Source organism: Meles meles, chromosome 5, assembly GCF_922984935.1.
Source record: "Meles meles chromosome 5, mMelMel3.1 paternal haplotype, whole genome shotgun sequence".
Lineage (NCBI taxonomy): Eukaryota > Metazoa > Chordata > Mammalia > Carnivora > Mustelidae > Meles > Meles meles.
This window is the reverse complement of record NC_060070.1, coordinates 150,519,010-150,536,497: the sequence shown is the minus strand read 5'-3', so window position 1 is coordinate 150,536,497 and position 17,488 is coordinate 150,519,010. Positions and strand designations below refer to the sequence as shown.

The 17,488-nt window shown below is 47.4% G+C and overlaps 1 protein-coding gene across 6 annotated transcripts in view; it reads left to right on the top strand.

Moving 5' to 3' along the window:
* CARMIL1 (capping protein regulator and myosin 1 linker 1) overlaps positions 1-17,488 on the top strand; it is a 305,453-nt gene that overhangs the window by 128,877 nt on the left and 159,088 nt on the right. For all 6 annotated transcript variants that reach the window (XM_046004391.1, XM_046004388.1, XM_046004387.1 and 3 more), the window contains 3 exons: positions 8,012-8,109; positions 8,454-8,524; positions 8,742-8,815. In XM_046004391.1, the coding sequence (XP_045860347.1) occupies positions 8,012-8,109; positions 8,454-8,524; positions 8,742-8,815 (243 nt within the window). The remainder of the gene's footprint in view (positions 1-8,011; positions 8,110-8,453; positions 8,525-8,741; positions 8,816-17,488) is intronic.

Here is a 17,488-nt window from a genome sequence, read left to right as displayed (position 1 = left end):
AATAACTCGATGACTCGTGCTACCTTGCAGTGAGATGGAGAGGGCCGAGGGTAGGTGTGGGGCAAGCTTTATTTGGGGGGAGAAACACCCCAGCATTCTGTGTCCGGTGTGCTAAGCTCGAGGACACGGGGCAATGTCAGGTCGGCAGGTATATATGTGATATTTGGGGTTGGAGCTTAGGGGAAGGTCCGGGTCTGGAGACGTCGCAAAAGTGGGCATCATTAGTGTAGAGTCTTGCTTGCACGACTGTTCAGAGGTCATCTAGGGAGAGACGTGCGCCAGAGAGACGATATCTTGAGAATGATGACGAGTTTAAGAGGAAGAGTCGTGAAGGGAATCAGACAGGATTCCCGGGGAAAACCAGGGCCTGGGAGGAGCCTCTGAAGCAGGGAGGGTGTGACCGCCGAATGTTCTGGGCGCGGACCAGGCCCAGGGCGGAGGGCTGTCCGGGGAACTGGGCGCAGTGAAGCGCAGTGCCAGGATTGTGGTGGGCAGAGGCGGGCTGCCGTGCTGCCGGGATGGGCCCCAAAGGGAGGAGGTCAATGTGGCACCTGCGGGAAACTAGTAGAGATGTTCAGCTGTGAACGGGACTGAGAAGTGGGAAGGAACGAAGAGGTCCGATTTTTGTTCACAGGCGGAATGGGAGAGAGTAAAGCACACGGCTGTGACGGGGGGATGCTCTGGTAGAGAGAGATTGTTGCTGGAGGTCGTCGTAATAAATCTACAATAGCCTTGAGAAGGGATTGAGCCTTGAAGCCTTGAGCAAAGGCTGTGTTTTTTATTCATCTGCGAAATCCCTAGTCCTTGGCACATAGCAGAGACTCACTGAGGTTCCTCATGCTTACCGTGTGCCCAGTGCGCCGCTGGGCGGTATGACGCGGGAGCCGACGGAAGTTGGAAGACGTAGCCCGAGCTCCCAACCACGGGCGCGGGGGCCAAGGGGACACAAAGCCAATGAGTGGATGACAAGGCCTACGGATGAGGTGGACAGGTGTGGCTGGCTGAGCAGAGGCCCACTGAGAAGCGGGGAGAGGACTCCGGCAGGGGTGCAGGGGGAGGGCGGGGAAGGCAGAGGCAGTCCAGATGAAGCCACCCACCCAGAAAGGGAGACTGTGGTTTGGAACTTGACCTGGCAGAGAATTTAAATAACGTAAACATACTTGACTTTATCGGAGAAAGACAACTATCATATGATCTCCCTGATACGAGGACGTGAAGATGCAACATGGGGGGTTAGGGGGATAGGAGAAGAATAAATGAAACAAGATGGGATTGGGAGGGAGACAAACCATAAGTGACTCTTAATCTCATAAAACAAACTGAGGGTTGCTGGGGGGAGGGGGTTTGGGAGAGGGGGAGGGGGGGTTATGGACATTGGGGAGGGTGTGTGCTATGGAGAGTGCTGTGAAGTGTGTAAACCTGGCGATTCACAGACCTGCACCCCTGGGGATAAAAATACATTATATGCTTATAAAAAAATAAGAAATAAATAAAAAATTAAAAAACAAAAAACCCATACTTGACTTTTACTCACTTTCCTACCCACCGTGCGCAGTTAGCTTGTCCAAATAAACCTGTACTCTTTTGTGACTTGCACGTTCTGCCTTTCCTCTGGAAGTTCCTTAGGTTGTATTATGTGATTTTAGCAGGGGAAATGCATAGTGACATCGGTGCTGGTTACCGACCAGCGAGCGGGGAGAGGTAGGCCTTCAGATCCTTTCCTCCATCCCTCGTGTTGCCTCAGGTTAAGGCGGTCAGCAAGGGAAAGATTTCCTTGACGTAGATGTCGGAGAACATGTCCCCAGTCATGTCACACAACCCACTCATAGTAAGTTGGAGAATGGGAAACTATATTTGATATAATACCGTATGGTGACTAGCTGGGATTAAAACAAAAATGTAAAAAAGAAACCGTATTCGGAATCTTCAGCCTGGTTGGAGTCATTTGTCTCATCAGGTACATTACCTGGGCCTGCGATGGGCGCCTCAGTCCTCTGCCCTCATCTCCTCTCTTTCCGAGGGCTGCCAGGGCCAGGTGGAGAGGGAAGCATCTGATGAGTAGACATCAGGAACCAGGACAGTCCGGGGGACACACACGGCCAGGGCAAGTCTCCGCTCAGATAATCAGTTCTTGGATAGTCCAAGCTTGACTGCTTAGAAATGAAACTATATCTGCAAAGATCTGAATTTCTGGTTTTACCCAAATATAAATTTTGAAAATGACATCCATGATCAAAATCAAACTTATAAAAACAGGATGTAAATAATCTACAATGTGTCATCAGTCCTCTTGACAACAGTCAAGAGAATGCAGGTAGGAAAAAAATAAGGAATTTTAATAAAAATTAATAGTCCCGCCAGGATCCACTCTTCATCCGCACTCCCCCGCCCCGCCCCGTACCTAAAGGCTAGGATATTTATCGCTTCCTCTTTCCTTCCCTTAGAAAATGATGTTTCCCTCCCCTCTTTAAATAAGGAAAATTTATTTCAAAATATGGTGAGAATTAAAAGGTGCGAGAAGAAAATGTAAGTTAAAATCAAATCACTGTTAGCATTGTGTTGTGACCACTCTCATCTTTGCTGTGTGAAAGTGGGTGTCCTCGGAGGCCTGGCCTCCGAGAGAGGGACACTGAGGAGCTCGGGAAATATCTGTAGTAAATGTTGTTTAATCCGTTTTCCCAGAGGGGTCCGTAGTGACATTCCTCTTCAGGAGGCTGTTTTGTTGTGGCCTTCAGCTTTTCTAGTATTAAGAACCTTGGCTGTTCTCCAGAACCAAGTGAGATTCTTTTCTTTTTCTTTTTTTTTTTTTTTTTCTTTTAAACATCAAATTAAGTCATCAGGACACAGTAGACTTCGTTTAGAAAGTGTTCGCTGAAGGACTTCCTCGGGCATACATACACGAGTGAGATGTTTCCTGCTCCTCGGGAGTTTCCAGTCTGAAGGCAGCGTAAGAAAGTTCCACAAACAGTACAGGGAAGGGAGAGAAGATCCTCAGATTTCAGAGAAAGGAAAGTCACGTCTAACTTGAGATGCCAGGAAAATAATGTACGATTTGTACTTGCTTTCCTCCTTTTTTGGAGGTGGGGGGGCTTTTGTGGAGGGTGGGTCGGGAGCGTTCTGTGCAGAAATGGCGGGAGCAGGTGCCTTTGGGAGACAGGTGTCTGCCTGGCACAGCCTGAATTGGGAGCCTGCAGATGTCACTGTGAGCGAAAGCCTCACGGAGGGGTACTGCAGACTACGAAGGCTCTGGAATGTTAGAATAAAGTGGTAGTCACACTTTAGGGAGCAGTGGTCCTCGGTGCTGCTTATGAACGTGTGTGGAGAGAGAAGGTGTCAGGTTGTCGGGATGATTTGGTGGGAATGAGACCCGGGGCAAGTTAACTCCCATCTCAGTGCCTCAGTGTCCTCATCTGTAAAATGGAAATAATGCTGTTGATGCAGGAAAGGATTAAATTAGCTCCTGTAAACTGCTTCAGAAATTTTATCTGTATTACAGGGTGTTGTGGTCCATTACCCAGTGGCATCAGAAAGGGCTTAGGTTTCATGTATGGGAAGTTTCTTTGAAGTTTGATTTATTATTTTTTAAGGTTTTTTTTATTTATTTGACAGAGAGATAGAGGTCACAAGCAGGCGGAGCAGCAGAGGGAGAGGGAGAAGCAGGCTCCTTGCTGAACACAGAGCCCGATATGGGACTTGATCCCAGGACCCTGAGATCCCAGGACGTCTGAGCTGAAGGCAGACGCCCAACCAACTGAGCCACCCAGTTGCCCCCGATTTTTTTTTATTATATACAGCATTTCTCTAGTTTGATTTTGTTGTTGTTGTTAAATGTACTTAATTTAATAACATCCTTTGTAGGTGACAGAACAGTAACCTGGCACGAGTTTTTTCCCTAGACTTTCAGCATCTCTGGACCTTCTGGCACTCTTGTGACTCACTGGAAAGTCAGCGTGTTAGGACCAGGTTTCTCTGCTCCCGTAATAAAAATGTTGCAGATCCCTTTAGGAAGTCAGAGCCAACTGAAGTGCTTTGAAAAGGTGAGGTTCCTGTGAAGAAAAGTGGCAAAACAAGAGTCAATGTAAAAACAAAAGAAAGGTGCTTTCTTGTCCGTGTGCTTTTCTAAAACGGAGGCAGCGTTTAGTTAGGGTGTGGTTTGTGGCAGAAAAAAGTGCGGTTCTGGAGACCGCTGCCTTCCTGCGGAGGAGCTCTGGAATTGAATTCTAAATACATCAATTAAGTGGAGTAAAAGAATTTACAGATTTTTTGATTCGCCTTCAGAGCTGCTGGCCGGCTTGTCACCTGGTTCGTGGTCCCTTGGAGCCTCGTGTGAATCAGACCCTCTAATGCAGATGTTCTAGATCCAACGCTACGGGACCGCCTGCAAGCTCGCGTCACACCCCGTCCATCTGTCTGTCTGCCAGGATTTTGGTTTACTACTGTGGCCTGTCTTCTGACAGCAGATCCTTTCTGTCTGTCTTTCTGCACGACAGACTCTCTCGCCCTGGGTGTGTAAGTGTGAGCGGTGCCCTGTGTCGCATGCACATAGACTCCTCGCCACTGTTCAGCTGCAGGAAGAAACCAGCGTGGGTCAGCGGCAGGGTCCCCCTCCCCATTGCTTCTGTCCGTGTTAGAGCCTGGGGACATTTGCCACCCTCAGGAAGGTTAGTTCTTAACCACTTTCTCTCTTAGGTCAACAAATGCACCTGTTTCATGAGACGTGTTCATAGTTTCTTACAAAAGAAAGAGGGGAACCGGCACAGAGATGGGCTGCTTGGAAAAGCTCACACTGGTCCCTTTTTATAAAAAATTTTATTTATTTATTTGTTAGAGAGAGCGAGCACAGGCAGAGGGAGTGGCAAGCAGAGGGAGAGAGAGAAGCAGTCTCCCCACTGAGCAGGGACCCCTGATGGGGGGCTTGATCCCAGGACCCCGGGATCATGACCTGAGCTGAAGGCAGACACTTAACCGACTGAGCCCCCCAGATGCCCCCAGACTGATAGCTCCAAAGAGGGGTTTTGAAGGCCATGAGGCAGCTTCCACACACACATGTCCCTGCTGACTGCTGCTTCTCTCGCTCTCCACTTGACTTGTCCTTTCCCCTGAGCAGGAATGTCTGGTGTTGTTTTTGGAGCAAAATTGAGGCTTTAGTTTCTGAATCAGCCATGAGGAGTCACCCATTTCTCCCTATAATCCTAGACTGCCACCTTCCTATTCTTGATCCTCCCAGTTTCCTGCCAAAGAGTTTGCCTTATTTTCTCCCTGCTTTTGATGAGCTTAATTAACTTCAACCTCTGTGTCATTGAAACAGCGTATGCCACGGCGTCCTGCTGAAACGAGGCAGGGATTTTAGAACACGCATGTGACCTCAGAGGAAGTCAGACCAGAGTCTGCTTTGGTGTGTCCAGGCTTCACTTAAATCAACTGTGTCAAAGTTTGGGGCGGCTTCTGAATGCGCTGCTCTCTCTTTGCATAATACCTGGTTTTGCTCTCTTGTAGCCGGAGATAATGCCGTGAAAATTCCAGAATGATAGTGTTGAGCCAAGACGAGCCATTTCAAAAGACCAGATTCTGTAATAGCACTTTCCAGCGCGACTGTCTTCTTAAACCCTCATTCCTCCCAGATTCAGGACTTTTAGGATAATAGGACTTAATCATGGCTGTTTTCAGGTGAAACAGAGAAAAATCATGCCGCATTTGCAGACCCCGTGCATGTCTACCGGAATCTGAAGGCATTCATGACGTTGGACATCCGTTGGTTATAGGCAGTTAGGCTTCAATCCTAAAAATTGTGAAGAAGTAGACATATTTTCAGTGCGAGCAGAAAGTTGGTATTTACATGCTTTGTTGTGTACTTGAGGTTTTGTCTCAGAGTAGAACAAGGCCCCTGGTCAGGATATAGCCCGTTTTTATCTGGAATCCATCCCGTGAGAAAGTGGAGCTCCCTGGAAACACTACCCGCTAGTCCTCTGCAAGGTGGCTGAGATGCATAGTGATGACCGAGAACATTCTGTGTAGCAGAAGTGCTTTTGAATCGTTGCAGGAAGGTGAAAGTGTGTCCAGTGTAAGTGGGCATCTTGACTTCATTGCTTTGCACCCGGGTCCTCCCATGATCCCGGGCACCTCTGACCCGCCGACACCCTTCCTCACAGCCCATGCCTTTCTCTCCTCCTCCCCACTTCGCTCTGCAGTGCCATGCGCGAGCCCTCAGCCCTCGTCATCGCCTGGAACGGCACCTGCTGTTCCCTCGGCACGGTTCCTCATCCCGCCTGGAGCATAGCCCTTCCGCTTTCTCTCCTTGGAAGGACCGGGTTCTCCTGGCCACACATCCCTTGGCTCGTCCCCTCCTGTTCCCGAGTGCCCCGCCTGCAGTGTCCAGGGCTCCACCTGGGCCCTGGCAGAACCCTCACGTCCGTCTGTCCTGCTGTTCTTCTGGCTCGCCTGCCTGGAAAGCCTGTAGCCCCACCGCGCGCCAGCTGCCCGCTCTTTCCGCATGTCTGGGCTGCAGACAGGGTCCCGCGGGGGGTCTGCTTGGCGCCACTGGCAGCTCCTGACCTTCGCTGTCCCTGGGTTCTGACCAGTCCTGGGGGCTTCTTTTAATGTCCCAAGTTGTTTCTCTATTTCCAAAACCTGCCCCCCAACCTACCCTGCAGATGCCAGCCTCCGGTGCCTGTCTGATCATCTCGGGCAGCCTCTGGACTCTCCGTGGCCCCTCGTTGCCCTGAGAACAAAGCCTGAACTCTGAGATCGGATCTGAGTCTCTCTGTGACCTGGTTTCGGTGTAGTTCCCCAGACTACTCGGTCACCTCCTCCCTGTCGCACAGCCTCTGCTGGCTGCTTTGAGACACATGCGGTTTCTGGTGGTGAATACGAGCCTTCTCGTCTCCTTGAACTTGCTGGCCCTTCATCTGCACCCCTCTCCCTGGCTCCTGGGCCCGGTCCGCCCGCCCCCAGATGGAGTCTTCATTCCTCTCCAGGTTTTAGCATAGACGGAGCAGGTACTGGAGAGCATTTCCAAACCCCCAGCCCCTTCGCGGCTCTCTCCCCACCAGAGAGAGTTCGTGCCCTTTCTGCCGCCGTGTGCTTGTCCCATGTTACGACTTCTCTTTTATACCGCCTCTTTATTTTTCTGGTTCTTGCGAGAGACGGCTCACTGGGAACGCGGGGATGATCTGTTTTGTTCACAGTTGTATGCCAAGTACCTGGTAGCTGGTCTTGCCGCACTGTAGACGTTTAATAAAAATTTGGGGGTGAGTTAAGGGATTCATAAGTTCCTCGTTACATGATTCCTGGGTGATGAGGAGGAGAGTGTCAGCTAACATTTGTCAAGACTTCACCAGGCACCAGGGACAGTTTGGATAACTTCACGGCTATTAATTTCTTTCTCACCGTTAGGAAGGTCCTCCCATTTTGCTAGTTCTATGAATAATGAAACTCTGGGGGTGGTTGACTGTGCCTTTAACCATTACCCTGACCTGTGCGTGTGCCCCAGGACTTTGTTAGCTGGGAGGCTGAGCAAGGTGGCTGGGTGTGGCTCCTGCCCAGAGGAGTTGTCCCCTGAGGGGAGGAGATAGTGAAAGGAACATACTCTTTCTAGATGGCCATTCATAGGCGGTGCTGTGGACAGACACAGGAGATTCGTATGTGAATTTTTTTAAAAGTTAGTGATTTATATTCAGCATACACCTGATCTAATACCTCATTCAACAGAACACATTGTTTTCTAGCTATTCTAGTACAATCGAATCGTACAAAACAACTAAATAGCATAGACTCTGCACCTCACTGGCTAACACCCTGAGCTTACAAAAGGGAGTTCAAGACAGAAGTTTATTGTTAAGTTCCTGCAGATCTCCTGCTTCTTAGTGCTCAGAAAATGGAATTAGTTTCACCAAAATAGAAGTGGCATCCATCTTTGGTTTTAAGAAGGGCATGTCACTAAATAGATTTCTGGGTGCAGTGCAAAAAAAAAACCCTTGATTTTTGAAATTCATTGTTACTGTTGGTCTTACAGGCGAATCATGAAAAAAGTCTCCATGGAGCCATCTGAGCGACTGGCCAGTCTCCAGGCTCTGTGGGACAGCCAGACCGTGGCCGAGCAGGGCCCCTGTGGTGAGCATGCATTTTAAAAAAACCAAATTATAAATGGCTGTATGGATGTCCCCCTGCCAGGAAGTCACGTCTATTCCTAGTATGCTCCTGGAAAGGCGCAGTTGGTTTGAAGGTGTAATTAGCACCACACGGACTTTGGATTGGTGGACCGAAGTCCTATATTTAAGGGGTATTGAGTGCTGCTGTGTACTTACTATACAACGGGGAGGGGAGAGTCTTTGCTGTTTGCCCAAACAGAAAGAACAATCGACATTGTCAACATCGGCCATATTTAAACTTTTATACCTTAACTTCAGAGAAATCATTTAGCCGAAGACCCGTCACATTTCTGTTGTTTGTTTCAGGTGGATTTTCTCAGATGTACGCCTGTGTTTGCGACTGGCTCGGATTTTCGTACAGAGAAGAAGTACAATGGGTAAGTGTATATGTGTGTGCACACACACACGCTTGGAGAATAGGCCAGTATTTACCAGCTTACTTCTTCCCCCCGCCACCCCCAAATCATTTTTTTGCTTAAAATCTTCCTCCGGTTACTTGAAAATCTGTCTGTGCTATTGTCTAATTCTCATTGTGTCCCTCTTCCCTGATCATCTTTGTGGACCGTTTACACGATTGAGTTCTATTTCAAATAGGATGTGGATACAATTTATCTGACGCAAGACACCAGGGAATTGAATTTGCAAGACTTCAGTCATCTTGACCACAGGTAAGCTACTTCTTTCTTTTACAACTAATTGTGCCTCCAAAGCCGTGTTTCTCTGCTGGTGCTTATGGACATACGTGATCTCCAGAAAATCCTGTTACAAGGGAAGTCAGGAGACTCTAAGCATCTCTGAATCCTGCCTTTCAAGACACAGTTTCAGCTGTGTGAGTTTGGGGCTGCAGTGCATGTGCGTACCTCAGATCCAGGGTTTGTACTTAGAAACTGTGGAAACATAATTCGTGAGTTCTTGTCCCAGCCCACAGAAGTCCGTTTCATCATCTGCCCTGTATATATGATGCAGTATTATTTTACTTGATTGCCCTGAGAACATTTTTCTAGGAGGAAGTTTTATGCGGCAGTCATAAGAAATGACTTTTCCTTTATAATTTGTTTAGGAATTGGGGATTGCTGGGGTACATATGTGCATAGATGGGTGGAAATCCATTTCACCAGTATCTGCCTTGGGATAACGACAGGACAACTGTGAATCCTGTTACATGTTATTTGAGAGACCTGTAGGTTTGAAGATCTTGACTTCCGTTTACTTAGGGCTGGGGCTTGTGTGGCCGGGCCCCGGAGAGGCGGCTTCATTCAGTCGGTCCCGGTGCTTTCTCCCTGACAGGGCTGAGCGGTGACCCAGTGCCTTTGCTGGTGCTTTATCCTGGGTTTCCCCATCTCCTGCACCCTGGATATCCTGTTCCTAATTTTTTTTTTAATATTTTATTTATTTATTTGAGAGAGAGAGAGAGATCACAAGCAGGCAGAGAGGCAGGCAGAGAGAGAGAGAGAGAGGGAAGCAGGCTCCCTGCCGAGCAGAGAGCCCGATGCGGGGCTCGATCCCAGGACCCTGAGATCATGACCTGAGCCGAAGGCAGCGGCTTAACCCACTGAGCCACCCAGGCGCCCCTATCCTGTTCCTAATTTTAAGTGGCAGGGATCAGTCCTACCCCGTGAGCCTCAGCCTGGGAAGTCTTCCATCCCCGTTTGGATTTGAGAGAGAGAGAGAGAGAAAATCCTGGGATTCCGACTGTCCCTTTGTGCCATGCGGACAGTCAGGATTACAGACCCCGTTATTGCTCCTTCTTAACCACCAGCATCTTGCCCCCAAAAATGCCATTTCAGGGTATTTCTCCACCTCTCTGGCAGGGAAATCCACACCAACAGGGCGAACCCCCAAGAGCTGAAGCCAGCTGAACTGAGCAGAGAGCGTGTATGCCAGCTTGATGGGGTGCGTGTCTGCGTGGTGGGTGTATGGAGGACGGAGAAGCAGGGTCCGCTGGGTCTGTAGTTGTGGCCAACGCCAGGTGCCCGCCACCCCTGCTGCTCAAGCTTGGCTCTGCTCCCTTTCTGTGGCGCAGGCAGCTTCTTCCCTGCTCAGAGCCGCTCCCTTTTCCTGCAGATGAGGGAGTGCCCTACTCCCGTTCAGGCTTGCCTGTTTCCTGTGTAGAGCGTGAAAAAGTGAGCTGAGAAACAAAAAGGGAAAATACTTGCTCTGCCAGCTTTTCTACAATAAAAACAGAAAGTGGAATGTAGAATAAAAGGACTGGGTAGGCTTGCCATATCAGAGCTCTGTGGTTTTGGCCCTGGGATCCCTTTACCATTCTTGAAAACCGTTGAGTTTCTGTTCATGTGGGTGTATCTTTTGGTACTGATCTTAGAAGTTAAAACTAAAATTTAAAACGTTGATTAATTCCTTGAAAAATGTTCATAAGCCTATTACATGTTGCCATCAGTACTGGTTTTACGAAAAATAACTATTTTCCAAGACAAAAAACAAGTCAGCCGCGAGAATGCGTTCGGTTACCTTTCTGCTGCTGTCTTTGACTCCCTACCTCGTAGAAGACCGCTGCGCTCTGCTGTGGTTCGCGGCACGGAGTGAAACACACGAAGAAAATGCAGACTTAAGCAGACACGTAGTTACAAAAGGGAGTGTTCTGAATCACCTTTTCACTTAGCTGGGGCTAGTCTTCCGTCGTCCGCCACAACACAGGAAGAGGTGGTTTTCTGACGGTCAAAGGCAGGATGGAATCGGAAGCCGTTCAGTGAACACGTTTGATTTTGTGACATTAAAATGCATCTCGTCCTTCTTGTACTTTGATGGGTCTCACCCTTAGAGGACTGCGTAGCATCCTGCGTTGGTCATTTAGAAAATACTAGTTCGCGGAGTTACGCCCGGCGTCCGGATGTTCTGTTGTTGTACAATAGGGAGGAAAGAAGACCTCTGCCAGCGCTGCCGAGCTTATCCACAAAGTCTCCAAGTGTGGCACGGCTGTCAGGCTCAACGTGGCCGATGAAGGTTTCCCCAGACTCAGATATTGTCTTTAAAGATACAATTTTACCATTCTGTAAGCTTTACTGAGTGCTGTCAGGTGATTTCCTTGAAGCGACTGGCTAACTTTTCACACCTTAGAGAAAATACCTGCCAAACCCCAAGTCTCCATAACTGTGTTGTGTCATTTTTTTTTTCGTGGTGTTCCATGAACAAAGGGAGCTAGTTCTGCTTCTGACTCTATCCCGGGAACACTGCGCCTGGCACGGCGATCCCCTTTGGTGCGTAGAGGGAGCATTTGGGGCATACTTCTGTTTTGTCCTACAGGCGTGTCCTCAAGGGCCGAGATTTAATAAAATGAGTACTTTTTACTCCCCCAGAAAGGGCTTTCTTAACTGAAACTGGCGCTTGGTTAAAGCAGTGGGTGTGTGGTGATGGAGAGTACAGTGACCAGCATCCCGGCCTGGTACTGCTGACATGGTTCCCGCTGAGGCGCGCGCCGTCTTCTCCTGTCCCTTCTCTACCCGCCACGCAGACGTCTCCACGGCGTGAGGGACCATTTGTCTTCGTGTTACATACTTCTGAACTTGTGAAGCCCCTGAGGGTATCTCAGGCTTTCCCTGGGGCCGGTGGACCGGAGTTGGAGTGAGCACGCTGTGTGGGGCAACGCGAGGTGTTTCTCCAGCTTTCTTTGTTCCTCCCTTAATGACTTTCACACCATCCATAGGTTCTGCGTAGCGGCAGGGCTGAATTTTCCAGCTTACCCACTGTACTTAATTGGGTGACTAATCTGTCACCAGGGGGAGACTGTATCTAGGGACACTGCTGATAAATAGTTACTCGACACATGCAGAAGTGTGCCGAATCCTACCTGCAAGTGAGAAGCCTTGTCGAAACCTTGAGTCTTCCTACAGATCTTTCCTCATTCCTTAGCTGAAGAATTTTCAGTTTGTCAGTAAACACTGCATTCATACATCATCTACTTTTTTTTTACCTGATCAAGGGCTAGACGGATGTTTCTCATTACTGAGACTTCAGATGAGGAGGTGGAACACTTTTTCTGTGAAGGACCAGGCAGTAAATATTGTAGACTTTATGGGGCTGACGGTCACTGTTGCAAGTGCACGGCTGCTGTTGTAGATCAGAAAGCAGCTCCAGACAGTATGTGACTGAATGAACGTGACTGTGTTCCAGTAAAACTTTATTTACAAAAATACACGCTGTGGGCTGGGGTTAGCTGATGCCTGGGCCACATCAGTGGCCTCTGATGGGGGATGTATATACTAAAGAGAAATGCAAGATGAGCTACAAAAAAATAGAAAAATGATGAGCTACTACTTATGTTCATTGTTGACTCATTTTAAAATTTCTTATCTTTGTTTTATAGTATACAGTACTATTACTGTGGTAGTATTTAGTATATATTGATTATGAAAAAATTAGGGCATTCTCAGAATTTTTCTTTTTTTAAATTTATTTGTTTATTTATCTATTTGCAGTGGGCTTAATAACAGGCATCTCTGCTCTAGATGTCCTCTTTCCTACTCATGTCTGAATACTTTGGCTTTTTTCAGAACTCTTTCTCCCCAGTCTTCAAAGTTTATCCCCTCTTTCTTGAGGCTGTAATTTGTCCCCACGATTCTTACTATTAAAATAGGTACCGGCTTTTATATAAAGAGATGACTGTCCTTCCTGTTAGGTGGCCTGTGTTAACAGTATTTTGCCCAATCAAGTTGCAACAAAGTATATTGGATGATATGTTTAGAAGCGTGAGCACGCTTACCCATGAAGGAGATCTGTACTTGCCTGGCGGTAGTTGGGAAGGATTCACAGTGGTACAGTCTGGGTGTGATATGGGTCATTCTCTGAATTTGAGAGGTTTTACAAGAACTGTTGATGACTTTCTCATTTGCCTATGAATCAGGGAGAAGAGAATAGAGGAATTAGGCAAATTGGAGGTGCTAGAGGAGAGATTAGGGGGGCCACATGTTGACTTGGAGCCTGTTAGCAAACAGGGGCCGTGCATCTCCTACGCATTGATGGGTTTTCCCACGGTGGCAGCTGGCCCCGTGTATTTCTAAGTGAACATAATTTCCAGTTGGCCATCATTCCAAGCTTTATCTTTTCATGCCATTCTCTCTTGTATTTACTCATCACAGTTAGAAACATCCCTTGTTAAGAGTCCCTAAAACCATTAATGATCCTGGAAGGGAAGTTCCGTGAATGCTGGGCTGTGTCTGTCCCATTCCTGCTGTGTGATGTGAGGCTCTTGGGTCAAACCAGAGCCTCAGGATTTTCAAGGGATATTGAGCTGCTCTGGGGGAGCAGATCATTAACCTGGGAGGTCGAGGGAATTTTTATTTTTTAAGATCTTGTTTTATTTTTTTAAAGATTTTATTCATTTATTTGTTTGTTTGTTTTATTTATTATTTTATTTTAAGATTTTATTTTAAAGATTTCATTTATTTATTATGACAGAGAGCAAACATGAGTGACGAGGTAGGGCAGAGGGAGGAGGAGAAGCAGACTCCCCGCTGAGCAGGGAGCCTGAGACGGGGCTAGATCCCTGTTCCGGTATCCTCAGCCCCCATCACAAAGTCTTTAGGGCCCTGCCTAGGAGCTTCAAGGGAAATTTGTAAGCAACTTGAATGCCGTGATCGATGACTAACTGAAACACTATATCGCAACTGAGTGTAGGACCAGACGCCCTGTTATTGCTCGAGAAGCATTCGGGGGTGAGGACGACCGTGGGCTTGTTAGGTCCATCCAAGTCCTCCCTGGAGAAGGAGAGTGCTTAGGAAATACTTGTGAGAACACCTACTCACTTGTTACTTCCAGCTTCCAAAATTTTATTGAAGTATATTCTCAAAATGTATTCTGGTTTCGCTATCATCGGTGGGTCAAAAAGAGGCCTAGTTTGAAAAAGACTTTGTTGTGCATTGCTCATGGGATCGCCCAAAGGCCCGTGAGCCGACACGTTACAAGTGTAACTAGACTGGAATTCAGAGTGGCGGGGACTGATGGGGTATGGAGGAGGCGGTCCCGAGGTGAAGAGAATATATAGCTTTAAATACATCGATTCTTCTTGGGCCCAGGAGATTTCCAAGAGGAACTAATCTCATCAGTTCTCTGAAGACACGACAGGCATCACTGAATTTAAACTTGGCTTCTGAGAGCCCAGCCCAGTTCCCTTCAGACTCATGTTTTCGTGTTTTCATATTTCTTCCTCATCAAAGTGACGTTCTCGAGCCTGACACTTTCAGGAGAAGAGTGTTGAGTGTGGGTTAATGTTTGTCAAGGTTGTCCCGAGGGCGCTGGTATAATTCTTTCCTCATCTGGGCTCTGTCTCTTTATTCCCACTCGCATTTTGAAGGGGAATAAATGCAGTTCGGTGTGTGAATAGCACGGGCTCCTGTTTTCTGTCCCCAAATGTCTGAACTGTTATGTCCACAGTGGTTTTCAGTCAGGGTTGGATGGACTCTGAGGCCCAAGTTGATGATATGTTGGGGAGCATGAAAAAAAAAAAATAGTAGAACTTCTTTTTCTTTTTCTTTCTCTTTTTTCTTTTTCCAAGATTTTATTTATCTGAGAGAAGGAGAGAGAAAGAGCACAGGCAGGGGCAGGGGCAGGTGGAGAGAAAGAAGCAGGTTCCCTGCTGAGCAGGGAGCCTGACGTGGGACTCTTGATCCCAGGACCCTGGGATCATGACCTGAGCTGAAGGCAGAGGCTTAATTGACTGACTCTCCCTGCCCCCTTCCCCCCTACTAAACTTTAGTAGAACTTTTGTTTATTTTATATCCATTTTGTGTGTGTGTGTGTGTATTATACCAAATGTCATGTATTGGGATAGTGGCACGTGTACATAATTTACAGATAAATACAGATTTGGGGGAGGTTTGTGCTCAAAATATTTTTCAGTTAAGAGTGAATGATCTAAAACTCGAGCGATCATCCGTTTAGGATTCTGGTCACGTCCTCATCCGTGAGGTATTCAGATTGTCACGTACCTTACACAGTTGGCAGCCAAGTGGTCCAGCCAACCATTTAATAATAGACCGGATGCACTGCTGTATTAATTAGAATAACAGGAAGGAATAGCTACTCTATGACATTTGAAACTTCTTAAAACCCTCCAACTTCCATTTCCAAAGTGGATATGAAGGAGAAAAATCTAAGTTATTCCCAGAAGGACTCTCAAATGAATATGTCAGGAAGATACTCTGTGGTTCGGGGTCTACCGTCCTTCCCACGAGAGCACACTTCCTGTGTACATGCAGGAGGCGTGCAGAGTGGCAAGACCGCATTCTTGCAAGAAACACCTCCTTTGAGCCTCTGAAAATTTGTGAGATTTATTAGGGGGAAATCTTTACTCCAGTGGAGTGTGGATATATGACAGAAAATGACCATGCCGTACACGGGATGAGTGCCCTTGTCCTACATTGTGGATTAGGGGAGGCTTGCCAAACATCCTTCAAATCTGTCAATCATTTTTATGCTTTACTGCCCTTGTGGAACATTTCACACTGTCTCTTTAAACATCCCAGTGTTTTGCAGTTTCAGAGAGGAGGAGGCAGGCAGGGACAAGAGAGTACGGAGGGAAATTTGGCCCCAGAATAATAACTGGAAACATTAAATTCTCAAGAGGTCCTACAGATCAGAAGCATGAAGCTTGACAACTGCTAATTCAACAGGTTATCCAGAATCTAGACTAGCAAGGAATTGGCCAAGTGACTTAGACCCTCAGTCACTTGCCAGCCTCTTTGTTTTTGCAAATTAACTTTTTAAAATTAGCCCCCAGGTATTAGCAGCTTATGTCTGATTCCTGAACAAGAGCACTGTCAGTATTTGAGAAATCACTCTGGGATAATCTTCATACTGACTTTCCAAATATGAACGAAGGGAGTGGTTGAATGTGATGGAAAAGGTTTGGAGACTTTGATCTAAAATCCTACATCTGTACCACCATGGATTCACTGGAGATGAGGTTGAAGATTCTTGGGGATGCAGGAGGCTCCGTGAGATGGTAGCAGGATGGTTAGGACGGCGGGTTGGTGAGTTGGAAACCCAGGCAGTGAGTCTGAGACCTGGCTCTGCCCAGAGTAGCACTGCGGAATCAGGCAGTTCTCGAGCTTCTCTATGTCCTTCGGGTTTCCATCTGTGAAATAATGTGTGTCATAGTCAGTCCCTCCCTCTTAGAGTTCTTGTGAAGACTCTGTGGATTCATATATCTAAAACATTGTGTGCTGGTACATAAAAATGTTTAAATAAATGCTTGCTACTTTTAAAACAAAGATTATTTGAGAGAGAGAGAAAGAGTATGAGCAGGGGGAGGAGCAGAGAGAGAGAATCTCAAGCAGACTCCCCCGCCGAGCACAGAGCCCCACTCGGGGCTTGATCCCAGGACCCTGAGATCACAACCTGAGCCAAAATCAGCAGTCAGATGCTTAACCAACTGAGCCACCCAGGCGCCCCTCCCTGCTTGCTGCTTTTATATCCTAAAAGTCTTGCTTCCTTTTAAAATGAATAGATGTATCAAGTGGCCAATTTTCTTAATTAAAAGGAAAAGAGTTAGAGACGCAAAATCCCTACATGACAGAATTTTGCATTTCCAGAGGCTAGTTCGTGATCTGTTCTGTGATGCTGCTCTTATCTTGTCAGCTTTGTGACAGCATTTTCTTGGGGAAAGGTACAAGTGACAAACTTGGTTCTTTTGAGTTTTAAGGGAAGGTTTGGCCCAGTCGCCATTGCCAACTGATGAGAGATGAGGATCTCAGCTCGTACGACAAACCCCAACCTGTGGCTACATCAACAGCCACAACCACAAGAACAACTCTATGTATAACACATTTATATCAGGAAAAAGGTTAGGGAATATTAACCATGTCCTCTCCTTCGACACAGTGTAAGGAAAGATTCTGCCCTGGGGCTCCAGAGGATGTTAACACTGGATCTTCTCAGGGTTTGGAGTCTCAGCGGTTTTAAGGAAATGGTAGAAGTAGCCTATGCAAATGGCAAGAAAAATACTATGTTGCCAGGACTGAGGAGAAGGTTCTCTGAACTGTAGCTCTTTAAGGAGGACTTGACTCATCAGATCAGGAGTCAAGTGGTAGTCAAGAGTCACTTAGGAGATCAAAGCAAGACACGGTGGGATACACAGGGCCATGGACTGATGGTAGAAAGCCGTTACCCTGCGAAAATCCGTCAAGATGACAAGTGTTGGTGTTTGGAACCCGTTCTGTATTATGTAATATAATGCCAGCCGTGCTTGGTGAAAACCCGAGAAAGGGCTGGTTCTGATCGGCCCAGACCCCACCAGGGAAATGCAGGGAGCACTTTGCCGCGAGCTGGTGTTGGCACAGCCATGGGAGGCCCACGTGAATGCCAGATTGGTGTTTATAGGTTTGCTT